The 17,105-nt window shown below is 41.4% G+C and overlaps 1 protein-coding gene across 11 annotated transcripts in view; it reads left to right on the top strand.

Annotated features, from left to right (window-relative positions):
- The window catches only part of Cit (citron rho-interacting serine/threonine kinase), a 168,352-nt gene that overhangs the window by 124,690 nt on the left and 26,557 nt on the right, over nt 1-17,105 (top strand). For 4 of the 11 annotated variants that reach the window (XM_010604064.3, XM_010604065.3, XM_010604072.3 and 1 more), the window contains 8 exons: nt 1,484-1,681; nt 2,284-2,504; nt 4,806-4,941; nt 7,515-7,619; nt 13,224-13,364; nt 13,903-14,010; nt 15,695-15,857; nt 16,141-16,305. In XM_010604064.3, the coding sequence (XP_010602366.1) occupies nt 1,484-1,681; nt 2,284-2,504; nt 4,806-4,941; nt 7,515-7,619; nt 13,224-13,364; nt 13,903-14,010; nt 15,695-15,857; nt 16,141-16,305 (1,237 nt within the window). The remainder of the gene's footprint in view (nt 1-1,483; nt 1,682-2,283; nt 2,505-4,805; nt 4,942-7,514; nt 7,620-13,223; nt 13,365-13,902; nt 14,011-15,694; nt 15,858-16,140; nt 16,306-17,105) is intronic. The other 7 variants (XM_010604067.3, XM_010604069.3, XM_010604073.3 and 4 more) reach the window with 3 other exon arrangements.

Here is a 17,105-nt window from a genome sequence, read left to right on the forward strand (position 1 = left end):
CAAGTTCGCCCCGCCCGTCTTTAATTTAAAAAAAAAAAAAAAAAAGCATTTACAGTCTAGGAGGAAAAGTATCTTGAGGAAGGGTTTTACATCCAGAATGAGGTCATTTGGACAGATAGACATTGTTTCTGAGTGTAGGAGATTTAACCCTGTTACAGAAAGATGTAACTGCTAGATATGACAGTACAGGTTTTCAGCTTATTTTTTCTCTTTGATAAATCTTTCCTAAGAACCTGAGCAAATCACCTTTATTCCCCTCTGGTAGCTAACAGTGCACCTCAAATCAATACATTAGGAATTAACATGGTTTTTGACATTAAAAAGCAAATTATTAGACTGCTTACTACATTAAAAGGTTATCAGCTCAGTTAATACAATGAAAAGCTGTATTTCTCTGAGCCACATTGAACAAATGTAGTTTAATTGATGTCCTTTAATTCTGTGTGGCTGGGAAGATATTTTAAAATTGATAAAAGGGCCTAAAATAGGGAATTAGTCATAGAAACAATGTTAACATTTCATAAACTAAGTGTATTTTAGGTTTGAAAATTGGAAACAATAACTGTAAGGCTTAAAGGCATATCCTTTTAATTTACTTCTTTTTGTTGCATAAAATTTAATTTATAGTCTGTGTGCTTCATTCCAACTATTATTAGAAAATTGCCCTTAAACTTCTAAAGTATTTTATATAAAAGCTCTCGGCAAGCACCAATACTAAATCTCAGCAAAGAGAATAGAAAAGCTAAATGCACTGAAATTGAAGTCATTGTGCCACTGAGCAAGGAAATAATTTAGCAAAACCAGATTAAATCTCTCTCCATAAAATGACAATTTCATATACACTGAGAGCTAACTGTATAGTAAAATCCAATAAAATGATGCCATAATATATAATGTTTTGAGGATTAGTCTGAGCTTCCCTTAAGATTTTTTTCTTTGTTACATGAAATTGAATTCATTGCCTGTGATATTATTCAAATCATTCTTAGTATCTTTCTCTGCCAGTCTTCCTTTATAAGGACTGCATTTTGCTTTCTAAGACTATGGCTATCTCCAACGATAACATCACACAGATATTGTCAAGGTCATGTTTAGCTTAATTAGATGATTGTGATACGAGGCTATTATTCCTTTTTCTTTAACTTGCATCTTGTATTACATCCCCCTTTATTTTATTGGCTCCTGATATTAACTTGATCGCATTTGAACTTGCCCCATCCATAGAGCAGTCACTTTTGATTGATTTGTTTTTGCTGTATTTTCCAAATGTACCCTGAGTTAGAAACTGAGACTTCTTTTTCTCCCATTGTACATGTGTTAGAACTAAGTGAGTGGGCTTTGCAGCTTAGATTTGGCCCCGAGTTTAGATAGCGGCACATTGATTGTCAGTTTCACGTGGGTTTAAAAATTAATAGTTCTAGAAGCAGTTCCTCACTTTGAGTGAACTTGCTTGGTGTGCGACTGGATTCCTTTCCCCTTGCAGGTCATCACAGACCTGGAGGAGCAGCTAAATCAGCTCACCGAAGACAACGCTGAGCTCAATAACCAAAACTTCTACTTGTCCAAACAACTCGATGAGGCTTCAGGTGCCAACGACGAGATAGTTCAGCTGCGAAGTGAAGTAGACCATCTCCGCCGTGAGATCACAGAAAGGGAGATGCAGCTCACCAGCCAGAAGCAAGTAAGGAGGGTGAAGAAAGTTCTGATGTCCCTGGAAGACTCTTGGAAGGATTTAGGAGAAGAATCTGTTGCCTTCTCATGCAGTACATAGTCTCCTGTTCAGTCAGTCACATCTTATTGCTTGAGTTTTGAGCTTTCATAAATGGCTTTTTTTTTTTTTTTGGAGATAGGATCTCCCTATGTAGTTGAGTTGAGACTGACCTGGAACTCACTATGTAGCCCAGGCTGGTCTCAAAGTCACAGGGATCCTCCTGCCTCAGCCTCCCGAGTGCTGGGATGACAGGTGTGCACCACCACACCTGGCTTCATAAATGGCTTGTAAAAGTGGGAGGTAGTTCTTAATTTTGATTAAAAAAAATAAAGTGGGAAGATTTGGGAAGCCATTTGCTTTAAGCTTGGCCACTCTTGCCACTCCAACCCCAGGCTGACTTTGGGTTCTGCCTCTCAGATGGCAGTATGGTGATCGTTCATCTATTCTTGCCCAGTCCCTTCAGGCTGTAGGAGAAAAGATGTACTTGTATTTAAGACTGTAGTTAGGAACTTGTACTTTTCTGAAACTGAGCCTATAAAAGTAACCTCCAGGAAATCCTCATTTGATACAAGGCACAACTCAGTGGTACTGATTTGCAGACGATGGAGGCTCTGAAGACCACGTGCACAATGCTAGAAGAACAGGTCATGGATCTGGAGGCCCTGAATGATGAACTGCTAGAAAAAGAGCGTCAGTGGGAGGCCTGGAGGAGTGTCCTTGGTGACGAGAAGTCCCAGTTTGAGTGTCGGGTTCGAGAGTTACAGCGAATGCTGGACACTGAGAAACAGAGCAGGTGGGACTTCTTCTTTGCAGAAAGCTGGTGACAGGTAACTGCAGCTGGATCCACCTAAGACTTGTAAATATGGTGACCAGTTATCCTCACTTGTCCAGGACTGAGAAGTTTCCTGGCATGCAGTACTCTCAGGGCTAAGTCCAGCATGCTCTTGAGCGAACCAGGTCGGGTGGTCATCTGGTTGTAACTCTGGACATTGTCAGTTGGATGCTATAACAGTGGCTGGTGGCCACTGACCCAGTGCAGAAGCCGGGGAGTCAAGGGAAGGTCTCGTCAGCCTTCTTATCAGCGTGACCATGTGACTGTGTAGCCAGACGTAGTTGTGGCACTGGCTAGTCTTCCTGCTATACTCGGCGCTGCTGACACTTTGAACTGGTTAATTCTTTACCATGGAGGTCTGTCCTCTGCCCTGTAGGAGAGTGAGCATCATCCCTTGTTCTCTATCAATTAGATGCCAGTAGCCACCTTCTTCCCAAGTTGTGATAGCTAAAAATGACCCCAGATAGTGCCCAGGGTCCCCTGAGATGGGGGAAAAACTGCTCTCAGTTGAGAACCACTGCTCTCTAGAGGGGCTCTTCCTTCTTTCTTTCTTTGTACAGAATGATAATGAAGCGATTAAGCAGCTTTCCTGCTTTTGTTTCCACAAATCCCCAGGCATTGAGTTCCCTTCCTGCTGGGGTTATAACAGTGCAGGGAGTGCCATTCACACTGAAGATGCCATCAATTTGAAGAGTTATTATGACAGTTTTATAGCTCATGGCAGGAAAGTATTTTGTTCTAACAAAATTAGTACATTATGACAGTTTACAGATGGAAATAAATGGTCTTGAAGAACAGGAACCGCTTTTTAGTCTGCACAAAGGTGTCATATGGGCCAGCATTAGCCCCTTGGCTTTATGTCTGCCCAACTGAATTATACCACCCTTCCTAACCTCACAGGTCACCTTCCTGTGAAATCACTTCCCTGTGGTTCTCTGAATTCCCTAAGCAAGCTAAACTAAACATAGAAGTATTTATCACTTAATTAGACTGTATTGTACCATTTGGTATTTTCCACATTTACCTGGTCATAGCAGACTCATTCACATGTGTTGGGTGGATAATTTATGCTAAGTTCTTCAGAAGATTAGAGGAAAGGAGGAGAATCTTTAAGTTTCAAGAGAAACCAGTACATATATTTCCTTTTGTTGATTTCCTCCCAGTCAGGGTGTTTCCTCCCAGTGAGGAAGAGCTGCTGTTTTCAAACCCTGTTTTTGTTTCTCTCCAAATCCTTGGGGTCCCCTTGCCCTACTGGAAGTTCTAGCCACTCTCCCACAAACCCCTTCCCTCCCACTCCTTCAGAGATAGTTTTAGGGGTCAGGTCTGGTTTCAGAATCAAGAAATACACAGCTACATGTCAAAGGTATAATTATGGACTGTGCTTAAGAAGGTCAGCATTAATCTACTTCTTTTATTTCATGTCTACTTACAGGACAATTGGGAAAGCTCTTTCTTTCTTGAATTGTGTGGGATACTGAAATGAGTAAAACAGAATTTTTAATCTTTGTCCTCAGAGGCTGAGTCTAGTGGAGGAGGAAAACTGCATTCAAATATTTATCACCTAAAACAGAGAGCGATGTGTGCTAGAGAAGAAATACGTTTATGCTTTGAATGTAGAACAAGAGAAATCCGGAAAGGTTTTAGGAAGGACGTAGCGTTTGAGTTCATCCTTGAAGGCCGAGTAAGGAGTGAGTTTGTAGAGTAAGGAAGGAAAATATTGCCTGTGGAGGAGATTGTACAGACCAAAGCGTGGAAGCTGGAAAAGTTAGTACTGACATGGCGAAAAGGAAGTGGTTTTCTAAGTTTGCTTCCAATTTTTGTATTCTTTAAGGTAATTCTGGACACAGTCATCAGATTTAAGTATTAGTTTTCTGCTGAGCACCCAAACGCCTTCCATATGTTATAAAGAGGGAAAATGTTTGCTCGAATGGGGTCTCCCATGGTCCTCTGCATGCTGGGGTTCTTCAGGGAGGCTTCTTTCCATGTCCTCCTCATGGGCGGGGTGTGACAGTCTTGATGCATCCACATGCAATCCCGCTGCATTTGGAAATGCCTTCTCTCCTCTCTTTCAAAGTCCGTACTCACAGGAATTTTACCTCTGAAGGACAGTTTTACCCAAAGTCTGAAGTGAGTCAGATCTTTGTAAACTGTCAGAAAGGAAGACATAATTTGGAGGTAGGACTCAGGATTAAAGGTGGTCCAGCCTCCTTTCTGCAGCTGGTGGTGGTGGGGTTTCTGAAATCCGGCCTGTTTTTCTGGCAGGGCGCGAGCTGATCAGCGGATCACTGAGTCTCGCCAGGTGGTGGAGCTGGCAGTGAAGGAACACAAGGCCGAGATTCTCGCGCTGCAACAGGCTCTCAAGGAACAGAAGCTGAAAGCTGAGAGCCTCTCTGACAAGGTCAGCACCTGTCTGCCTTTCGGAAAACATTTTCGCTTCCTTCTTTTAAAGGCCTGCTCTACACAAATTCAAATGCCATCACATTTGATGGTAAACACATTTCATCAATGTACATTTGCTCACTCCAAAAGCGTCAGTAGTGATTCAGTGTGGGGTATCCTTGGCTGGTAACAACATAGGTACGTGTGGGTACTGGATTACCATTGTTAGTCAGTGACTTTTAACATCTGCCTAGTTGGACCCTACAATCTAGGTTTTAATTTTGATGTACAACTCTTGATTTTTGCTATCTTATTTCCAGACTTCATGGATTAGTTTTGTGCCGCCTTGAAAAGAGCATGGTAGCAACGATTCGGGCTCATGCTATTGTTGCAATCATAGGTGGCTCAGCTTCTCTTTATTCTAAGTTCAGGGACACGATAGGGTCAATTTTATATTTTTGTTGCTATAACAAAATACTAAAGACTGGGTAATTTATAAAGAATAGCGGTTCATTTGGCTCATGGCCCTAGGGACCGGGAAGTCCAAGAGCATAGCGCTGGCACCCGGTGAGGACGACTTTCTACATCCTTGCATGGTAGAGCACATCACAGAGTGGGAGCAAGTGAGCCAGCTCAAGTGTCTCTTCTTATTAAGCCACGAGTGTCATCATGAGTTCCATCTTCATGACCTCGTCTAACCATGATAACTTCCCAAAGGCCTCACCTAGCTACCGTCAGCACATGAAATTGGGGATGAAGTTTCCAGCACAGGAACTTGTAGGGAAGACATTCAAACCATAGCAAGGTCTCATGTCACATGTGAGTACGTAGTATTTCACATGGGAAATAGATGTGTTCTGTCCCATCACCGTTTCCTATTTACAAAGAGACGTACTAACGTTTTAGACATTTTATCTAATAGTCTTGAAAGACGTAGACTAGGCATTTCACTGTTGTGCAGATAATAAAAACGAAGATCAGAGAAGTTTTAAATATATACACACAGGGACTCATAGTCTTTTCCTCATAAACACACACAGAGTAGCAATCTGAATTTTGTGTCTTATATTTATATTTAACCAAGTAATTACTTAAGGTCATTGTAGAAAATATAGAAATCACAGAAAAGTAAAGGGAAAAAAATGGCCATTCCCTTGTTATAGTGGTGTATTTATTTAGTCTCTTTGCTTATGTTTATATGTACACACATATATACTATTTATAAATTTAGATTCCTACTATATATACAGCTTACATCTTTTAAAAAAAATACCCCTGGAAGCTTTTTGTTAGTTAATGAATTTTTTTTTAACATGTAATTCTGAAAAAGTCAAACTGCATGCAGGCAACTAATTTAAGCATTTTCCTTGTATTGGAAATTTGGCCTTGTTCCAATTTTTCTTTTGCTGTATAAATAACTCTGTGATGAATATAAATCTTTGGGCCCATCCATGGTTACTTTCTTCTGGAAATTCATAGAAACAGGATTAATCAATTCAAGGCTAAAGCTTACCACTCAGGAATACTGCTGAACTCCCTGAGGCTAGCTTACTACTTTTCTCTTTTACATTGCTGAGGGTTGGACCTAGGCCCTTGTGGATGCTGAGCGGGGCATGTGCTCTACCACTGAGCCACAGCCCATTTTTTTTTTTTTTTTTTTTTTTTTTTTTTTTTTTTTTTTTTTTTGGTTTTTTGGTTTTTTGAGACAGGGTCTCGCTATGTAGTTGAGACTGATCTGGAGCTCACAATGTAGTACAGGCTGGTTTTGAATTCTCAGCAATCCTCCTGCCTCAGCCTCCTGAGTGCTGGGATTATAGGCATGTACCACCATGCCCAGCTTTCCCCATCTCTTTTAAAATTTTATATGGTCTCATTAAATTATGCAGGCTGGCCTTGAACTGGGGATCCTTCTGCTTCAGCCTCTGGAGTAGCTAGGATTACAGATATACACCAGTACCCCTGCTACCACTTTTATAAAAGCATGAGGAAAACAAATGTATACTTTAGAGATAAGTGAACCCTTTTATGTTTGACTTAAAGAATGTGTTTTTCTGACTATTCTTGAAGTATTTAATAGCCAGTTCTGTCTTTTAAAGCTCTAGATATTCTTATACCATGTTTTCTTTATTTGGTATGATTTTCTCTTTTATGTACCTTATCAAACTTCCCTCTGACAAAGCAGTCATTGTGCGTGTGTGTTTGTGTGTGTGCATGTCTACTTATCAGCTACCCTCTCCACTTCCAACCACATGTAAATCCTTTCATCACAGTAGCTGTAATGCTGTGCAAGTTCTAAACACTCCGTGTATAATTTTTAATTAAATTTAGCCAAAGCCTGTCAGATTAATACACCCTTGAGGGGCCATCCTCTTAGAACTTGCTGCAGCTATACGTATGATTCATCCCTTAGAGATAATTCCTGTCCTCATGTGGGAGACTGATAGGGACTTTTGGTTTTTTGAAACAGCCTTTGTGTTTTAACCTCTAGAACTTGATTATTCTTTCTGTGTGAAGGCTTGTGGACATTTATGAAAGTTGTTAGCATCTAACATCCCATATGTGTTGTCATGGCCGGTTTTTCTGAATGTCCAGCTCAATGACCTGGAAAAGAAGCATGCCATGCTTGAAATGAACGCCCGAAGCCTACAGCAGAAACTGGAGACTGAGCGAGAACTCAAACAAAGACTTCTGGAAGAGGTGAGTGTAGACCACCGGGGAGCTGCAGCCAGCTGGGATTTTGATAATGAAAATTTGTTTCATTCAGATGGTCAGATCCAAATTAGACTCCCAGATTTTGAAACAAATTTTTGAGGCAGAGTACAGTGGTCACATAGTATTTTCTACCAGGTGTTTAACAGATTAAAATAATATTCCTTGAAGGTCAGAGGGTCTCTGTCATTTGCATCTTCCCGCATAATGCTTAAGAGAGTGTTCAACAACATAGTAAGGATGTGCTGAAAAAGTTTATTAAATATATGGGTGAATGAATATTGAGTTAAATTGTTCTTTAGTTAATATCCAAAATATATTGTTTCATGCTGATAGAACAACCATGCAAATTAGCTTCCTACACAGGGCACAGATTTGATCAGATTATGCCGAGTACCATATTTCATGAGGACTTTTGAACATGCACTTAATTCAATTAAAAAAATCGTGCCATGCTTTTGAGATATAAGATGACAAGCATAAATTGATCTTCTAAACCCTTCCTTTATGTTATTTCATGCGCCTTTTCACAAAACTGTGAAAATTTGCTATTTAAATCGATGACTATTTCCACTCCCAACTAAAGCCTTATATGTTGAATCACTAATGATTCTGCTTTGTTCCTTAGAGCTGACCTGCTGGGACAAATACATTTTTATAAAGCTGTCTAAAGAAAACTTGAATCCCAAAGAGCATTCTGATTAACCTGTAGTGAGCCTGGCAGTGTAATTAATCAAAATCCTCTGTTGTCATATGATACTCACAGCTCCTCAGGGGCTCTGCTGGTAGAAATAATGTTGCTATGCTATTAAATTTCAAAAGTGTAGTGAAAATATTGCAAGTAAGTATGAAGTGTCTTGTCGAATGATACTTTACAGAGTACAGGTGACTTTACAGAGTACAGGTGGGAGCAGGGCGTGGTGGCGTACGCCTGTAGTCCCAGCACTCGGGAGGCTGAGGCAGGAGGATCGCTGTGAGTTTGAGACCAGCCTGGGCTACAAAGTGAGTTCCAGGTCAGTCTCAACTACATAGTGAGACCCTGTCTCAAAAAACCAAAAAACAACAACAACAAAAAACAGTACAGGTAGGAGTTTGAGAAAGTTTTTGAGCTGAGAGATGGTGGTTGCACAATTATACGACTGTTCTCAGTACTGCTGAACTATACACTTAAGAATGGTAAAGTGGCCTCACATGTAGAAGGGCCTGGTTAGATCTTTAGCTCTTGAAAAAGAGGTATATTTTAATAGTGAAAAATTTAAAAATAAAATTAATTTTATATTCACATATATATGAATAAAATTCCCCCAAATCACCCTATAAACACAATATGGGTTGAGTATCCTTTATCTAAAATACTTGGAACCAGGATTTTGCAATATTTGCACATATATATCTAATAGGAGTGGGACCCAAGTCTAAACACAATTTATTTATGCCTTATGAAGATCTTATACAAATAGATGGAAAGTAATTTTATACAGTTTTTTTTTTTTGTACCAGGAATCGAACTCAGGTCCTTGTGCTTGCGAGGCAGGCCACCGAACCGCTGAGCTAAATCCCCGACCCTATACAATTTTTTTAACATGCCTCTGTTTGGACTGTGACCTATCACATGAGATCAGGTGTCAGATTTTTCACTAGTGGCTTTGTGTTGGCCCTCAGAAAGTTTTGGGTTTTGGAGCATTTCAGATTTTACAGTTTTGGATTAGGGATGTTCATCCTGTGCTAGAACTTTTAAATGTACCTGGTGGTCGAGTAGAGTGTTATGGTTTTGTGTTTGGCACGAATAGACAATGTCCCCACTCTAGCCACATGCTGGAAACAAGACAGAAGTAGCTGATGCTGTTGCTTGTCCTCTTTCTTCTGGGGAGGGTGAGTCGGCCCGGACAGCCCAGGACTTTGGTCCAAGGTTACCTGGTGAGTCAGTGACAGTGCTAGGAATAGAATGCTGAAAGCCTGACTCAGTCCCTCATTCTCACTTCTAACCTACGTGAGAACATTTCCAGTTTCTGTACCTTCCAGATAGATGTTTGAGCACAGACATCTGGCTGATCCTGGATTTGAATCAGATTTCACAGATAGTTGAAACCATTTTGAAACAAATAATGATCTTTTTATTTATTCATTTATTTTTGGTGGTGCTGAGGTTTGAGCCCAGGCCTCACATATAATGAATGCTGTTTATTGCCCAGATGTAGTTGGGATCCTTGGTTTTGGTGTGTGCTTTTTGAGCATGGCCCCAAACTTCAATGTAAGTGTCCTGTTCATACGTAAGAGACTTTTAAATGGAATATAATTAGAAGAATTTTGTGTCTGTCTTTTCAGTATTCCTGTGATTATTCTTCTTATTCCCGTCCCTGACAAACTTTACTAATAGATTTTTCTTCCAACTTCTTGGACCTGAAATAGTCTTAGGAGATTTCTTGACATGACACTTTACAGTCACCAATCTAATGAAAGTCCATTTGGCAATCTGTGTCAAATTCATCTCCTGTTTCAGGGTAGAAAAATCTCTACCCCAACACTTCTCTTAGATGGGCCTCACGGAACCTTGGCCAAACTACTGTGATGACTTTGGACATCCCAACCCATTTTTCATCAACTGTAATTCCTAGGGATTCTTTTCTGATTTTGAACTAAAATCTACAACTTTCACCCACTGGTTCCGTTGCATTACAGCATGAAATTAAAGAGCAGTCTAATAATGAAAATCCAAAATATAAATAAAGAGCAAAATAAAAGGCAGGTAATAGGAGTTAGAGAGATCAATCTTTCTCAGATAGGAGGGGATCAAGAGATAGGCGGAGCGGGGAGGAGGGAAGGATTAGGGAATGAAAGAAGGAGCTGGGATGTGTTACCTACACAGACACATACACATACCGACTCCCCACGAGGAATGTAAACATTATGCATTGCAAACACATGTAAAACAGGAAGGGGATCAAGAGATGGGTGGTGGGAGGAGGGAAGGGACAGGGGATAAATGAAGAGATTAAGCTATATTGTGTACATGTACCAACTCCCCACAAGGAACGAAAACAAATGATAAAAATAAAAAAATTAAAACAAATGCGGTAAGCCCTCAAAGGGGGAAAAAAAAGAGTAGTCTGACATATCCAACCAAAGTCAGAGATTAATACTGATTTATTGTGAGATTCCTTTAATGTTTAATCAGCACTTACTATGTGCCAGGTACCTTTCTGACAACTTTAGAGGAATCAACTCATGTTTTCTACTCTTATTATCTCCATGACAATTAGATATCACCTATGTCTCCCACTGCAAATTGCCTTCTCTTTCTTAGTGAAACATTTCAGATCCCTCCAAGGTCTGTGTTCTTTTCTGGTAGATTTATCTTTCTGAAGAGTTTCTGGGAGGAGTCGATGTGGTCTAAAATGTGATCTTTTTCAATGGAAAGTTTTTACTTCTCTACTGGGCTCTATAAACCTCTGCCAATTACCTGGAGCTCTTTAGGTAGTTTAGCCAGTCCACTGACTTCCATGGACCTGTAAAACAGTACTTCCCCTTCCTTGGGTTCCTTTTATTCCCCCCCATTTTAAAGCATTTTTATGTTCTGTGTTTATGCAGTGGAAGTGTTTAAAAATACCATCCTGTTGACCTCTTCCGTTTGGCTTTGACCCTTCCTTCCTGCCCACTGGGATTGTTTTGCATTTCTTGATCTGTCATCCAGCTCCTTCATTCATCTTCCCGGTTTCTTGTCACCTTCGTGAAATCGGTGCACGGGTATAAGTATAGCTCCGGCTCACTTTTCAGTCTTAACGCTGATCCATGAGTACCCCCCCATTTCCCTCCCTGCAGCAGGTTTGAAAAACATTTCTAGAGCATAAATGTCACTCTTACTTGTATTTAGTTTTTATTATAGTCACTAACCAGCCTACATCTTAGAAAGCCCCTGGATAGTTGATATGCTTATTCTAGAAACATATTTTGGGCCTGGCTGTCATCAAATAGATCCTTGTCCACAGCACTTGTTTCTCTGGTTCTTGCCTAGTAATTAATATGGTCTTAAAATAGTGGAAAGAAACTAAAAAGGGTAATTTGCAAAGAGAACTCACTTGGTTTGTGGGGGATTGGTAGCTCCCTTTGAGAGAGTGTTGTAGCTGTTCCCTCCCTTTCTTTCCCCCTTTCCTCCCTCCTTCCTTCTCTTCCTCCCTCCCTCCTTTTCTTTTTTCTCCTGTCTTTAGGGAGTTCTGTGGTTTTATTGAGAAATTCCAGGTTATGCACCCAGGCTAGCTGATCTTTAGTATCTTGTGCCTTTATGGTAGGACCACTAGGGAAAAGGCAGATAAGAAACTTGCATGGGGGACTGAATTGGATGGAGGGGAGAAAGACAAAGGAGATAAAGAATATCAACACTCATGAACCACCTTCTTCTATTTCCTGGGCACTGTGCTCAATGTGCCATTGCAGGAGGCAAGGCATTTTATCCACTCTCAGATGAAGAAACTGAGACGCCAAGAGGCAGTACGACCCTGCCTGTGGTCACATTGCTTTTAAGTATCAAAGTCAGGATTTAAAGGAGGGACTGGTCTATAAAATTGCACAGTCCAGATTGTTTAGACTACAGCACAGTGCTTCAGGGAATCAGCTACCTCTGAAGACGAAGGGCGGATGAGGAGTACAAGTGGAAAGAAAAACATAGGCAGAGAGAAGCAAAGTAAGAAGGAGACTAGAAAATTCTGTTGTTAAAATTGTTCTCGGCATGCTGGGCTGAAGGATTTTGAGATCTACCCTGGACCATTTGAAATCCCCCATGATGATGATGTTTATTGCTGCTTTATAGCACTCTGTTCTTAAGTGTGCAGAGTCTAGGCAACCAGGGATGAGATTATTTGGGTCACAGCCAGTATAGCTAGGTGATAACCCGAGGCTTGGATGAAATCAAGCAGCATTCTTGTTAGGAAAGAGTCATAAAACCAGTATCTCTATAACCTGCCCTATTTTCTGGTTGACTTCAAATGTAAAAATTGGAGAGAGATTTGCAGCACAAAACTATTTCCAGTATACTAAATTGAAGTGTTTCTGGGTTTTATCAAGTGCTGTAGTATATCTGGGATCTTGTCTTCTCCTCACAATGTAATTGTGGCTATTCATGTGAGAATCATGCCAATTGTGGAGTAAAGCGTGATGTAATTCCTCTTTGTGTATTCCACACTCCCTACACAGTGATTTTTTTTCCTAACAACCATTGAGAGCCTAGAACCGAAAGACAGGAACACATGAAACTTGGTTAACACGGCACTGAATCGCCGTGCATTCACAGTCAGGTCAGAAGGCTTATGTGCTTAGGTACCAAAACATCCTCAGTTATAAGACTGACTGGCAAGGCAGATCCTGACCGTGGACTTCTTGTTAGTAGTGGGGATTTGTGTCCATCCAAAATTTCCTTGCCAATTCTTTTCAACCATGACCGTATCATTTTAGAATAAAGCCAAGCGGTATTTCTGGAAAGAGATGGTTTCAAAAGCTGAACTTTCATTGTAAGACCGAACCTAGTAGGGTTAGGAGCAGTGGGAAGTAAGCTGTATTCCATACGGCATCAAGCCTTTCTCTGGGCCTTCTCCCCATTAGCAAGCCAAGTTACAGCAGCAGATGGACCTACAGAAGAACCACATTTTCCGTCTCACTCAAGGGCTTCAAGAAGCTCTTGATCGGGCTGATCTGTTGAAGACAGAAAGAAGTGATCTCGAGTATCAGCTGGAAAATATTCAGGTAGGGAATGGCAAAGAGAATCTGCTTGAAAGTTGTCTGCAGGGCTGGGGTTGGAGCTCAGCGATAGAGCATGCGTGAAGCCTGGGGTTTTATCTGTAGCACCAGCTGCATGCGTGTGTGTGTGTGTGTGTGTGTGTGTGTGTGTGTGTGTGTGTTTGGGAGTCTGTTGAGGCAAAGCTTGATGTCCAGAAGCCTCTGGTAAGTTGGTCAGTATCTTTATGTTGTATACTGTGTATATTTCTCCAACATTCTAATCATAAAATTTTACAAACTTTCAGAGAAGTTGGAAGATCTCCCATATTGACTACCACTTGGGTCCAATAATTAATTATTATTTTTACTTTTTCATATATCTATCCATCTTATTTTTTCCCTTATGATAAAATTGGAACTAAATAAATTTTCATCCAGTGCTGTGTGTTTTGAATTTTTCTATACAACTAATCCTAACAGTTTTACTTTTATTTTCTTAAAGTACCACGTTTGAAAAGTATACCTCTGTCTGGCTCTGGGCTTATTTTTGTTTTGTGAATTTCAGGTTCTCTATTCTCATGAAAAGGTGAAAATGGAAGGCACTATTTCTCAACAAACCAAACTCATTGATTTTCTGCAAGCCAAAATGGACCAACCTGCTAAAAAGAAAAAGGTGGGTCAAAGGGTTTGACATGTGGGATTGGCAGTTACACTCTATCACTCATGACTCAGTGGGCACCACTGTGATATGAAAGCATAGGAACACAGAAGGAAAAAAAAACAACGTACATTTTCTTGTTTTATTTTGGGTTGAAAATAGGTTTGGAAATAACCTTTATCAGACGATATCATTGGTCGAGTCTGACAAAGTGCTTGATATTCATAGCCATTAAAATCATAGTTCCTTTCCCTAAGAGAATCACATACACACACACACACACACATCCGCACACATCTACCAACCACACCACACAGAAAATGGCAGGGGCTGTGTAGAGAGAAGAGAGAAAGGTTTATGCATAGATCATCTATAGAGGGCTCCAAACAGATTTGAAGATTTTTGTGTAGGACTCTAGAGGGATTAGCAAGTCTTGTATACTGTGCTTAGAAGGATTAGTAGGTCAAACATCTGGGGGTTTAGGCCAGCTTGAAAGTCACCTGTATGGGCTTGTAGGAAGGACTTATAAATGATCTCGTCCAGTGCTTTTGATTGTTTAAGTGCCACTATGAGACTGAACCCAGGGAGCTGAAGTGACCGTCCCAAGTGCCTGGCTGGACAGCTGGGCCTTCCATTAGTACTGGGCCATCTCTTTAAAAGTTATAACATAAAAGTTAAATACTACCGACCAAAACCCAAACCGTGGACAGGGCTATGTATAGGTGCATATGGGAAGACTGCTTTTTCATAAACCCAGTCTGTGCTTTCTCAAACCACTGACGTCCTTGACTGAGGTTGGTTAAATGTTCTCAGTTCCAGAAAGGTGCCTAAGGAGCTTGCAGTTCTTTCCAAAGGCCTTAGTACACCGTGGTGGCTGTGGCGTCAGTTTTATAGGAAAGAACTTGATGACTTGGAATACCTAGGACAAAGGACGGGAGGACTGAAAGCAATGGTTGGTCCCTGTGTCCCTGTGCCATCTTGAGAGCAGCATCCGTAGGCTGCCTATCTCTATGGAATGGTGGCTTCACCAAAGAGCTTTGTTGCAAACTGTGTGACCGTATATGTTTGCTATGCTTACAATATTTAATCTTTTTTGTTTTAACAGCAAATTGTTGTCTGGTTATGTCATTTGATGTAGTTAGGGTGTTTCCATTTATTATTTTTCTAGGTTAATTTTGTTTCCATTGCATTATTTTATTTTCCTTTTTGTCTTCCATGCACAAGAAATATTTCTATTTGCATTTTTTAAGTAAGCCCCTTGTTTTGACATCATTTCCTTTTAAAAACACCCCTCTCTGTGTCTTGTAACTAAGCACCATGAGGCAAGTTCAAAGGCAGGAGTGACCTCTGAACTCTCTCCTGGCTCCATGCTCCATCTCTCCTGATTCATTTTCTGGAGGGCGAAAGGCTCTCAGGAAATAAATTTTCTGTCACGGGAATACTAAAGGAAGAGGTGGTAGCAAATCAAGCATCTTTAACCCTCTTGGTAAAAACTCCCACACCCCACTCTTTTTTCAGCTGGCTGGAACGGGCTGAGGCTCAGCTCCCCCTTCCCCCTTCACATGCCATTTTTACTAAACACACTTACAGTGAGTATGCGCCTGGCCTTGGTGGACTGCTTGCCCGAGTCAGCTTTCCTTTAGCTAGTGTGCAGTGCCAGTCTCCAGGAGTTAGGAGATATCTCTGTTTCCATTGCTAGGGTTTATTTAGTCGACGGAAAGAGGACCCTGCTTTGCCCACACAGGTTCCTCTGCAGTACAATGAGCTGAAGCTGGCCCTGGAGAAGGAGAAAGCTCGCTGTGCAGAGCTAGAGGAGGCCCTTCAGAAGACCCGCATTGAGCTCCGCTCCGCCCGAGAGGAAGGTAGGGGCTCTCTCTGCAAAGCGCTCGAGGCTGTGGACAAGACAGAGGACTGATCTCTATGAGACTGGCCAAGAGTAGTTTAGCATCTTAGTTTATGGCCTATGAATTTTTCAGTCCAGACGTCCCAAGTCGAAAATATTTACAACTTCCCTGGTCTTGCCAAGTTGGCACAATGCATGTCCTTTGGGAGTTGGGTCCTTGAAAGACAGCCCAGGGGCGGTCTGCTTAATCAGTCCCTTCGTGACTCAGCTAACCGAAAGGCATTGTTCTGCTCTCTCTGCAGCTGCCCATCGCAAAGCCACGGACCACCCTCACCCGTCTACGCCAGCCACTGCAAGGCAGCAAATCGCCATGTCTGCCATTGTGCGGTCTCCTGAGCACCAGCCCAGTGCCATGAGCCTGCTCGCACCGCCTTCCAGCCGCAGAAAAGAGTCTTCAACTCCAGAGGGTATGCTTTTTGCCTTAGTTGATTTTCTGTGGCTATAACAAAATACCTGAGAGTAGGTAGTGTATAAAGAAAAGTCATTTGTTTGACTCGCAGTTCTGAAGGCTAGATGTCCAAGAGCGCGGTGCTGCAGCTGCTGAGTGCCTTCTTGCTGCACCATAGCATAATGCGGGGTACCACATGGTGAGGCAGAGCAAGCTTGTTGTACTGGGTCTCTCTCTGTCTTCTCAGAAATGCGTCAGGAATCCCCTCCCTTATGGCTCATCTAATGCTAAGGACCTCCCAGAGGCCCCACTTCAGTGTCTTCATCATCTGAACGTAGGGAGGACTCATTCAAACTGTATCCATTCTTTTCCTTTTTGCCATACTGTAGCACAGATTGAACCCAGGGAATACTAAACTGTACATCCCCGGCCCTTTTCAGTTTTTATTTTGAGATGCCACCTCACTACATTGCCCGAGGTAGGCTTGAACTTGTGGTCCTCTTGCCTCAGTCTTCCAAGTAGCTGAGGTTACAGGCAGTTACAGGCATGTGTTTCCATGGCTGCGCAAGCCGTATCCATCCTTAGGAGCTGTTGCAGTTGTGTGGATTTTTTTTTTTTTTTACTTTCTAAGAAACGCAATCATATAGTAAAAATGACAAATAATACTAAACAATACAGAGTAAAAGTCTTCCCCCTTTCCCAGATCCCTTATTCAGCGTCAACCATTGCTTTCAATCATTGTATTCATCCAGGGATAGATCATGTACACATATGTGTACATAGTCTAGTCATATGTGTATTAATCCATGTGTCCTATAT

This window comes from Fukomys damarensis, unplaced genomic scaffold (assembly GCF_012274545.1).
Source record: "Fukomys damarensis isolate Sample0158 unplaced genomic scaffold, DMR_v1.0_HiC HiC_scaffold_12, whole genome shotgun sequence".
Lineage (NCBI taxonomy): Eukaryota > Metazoa > Chordata > Mammalia > Rodentia > Bathyergidae > Fukomys > Fukomys damarensis.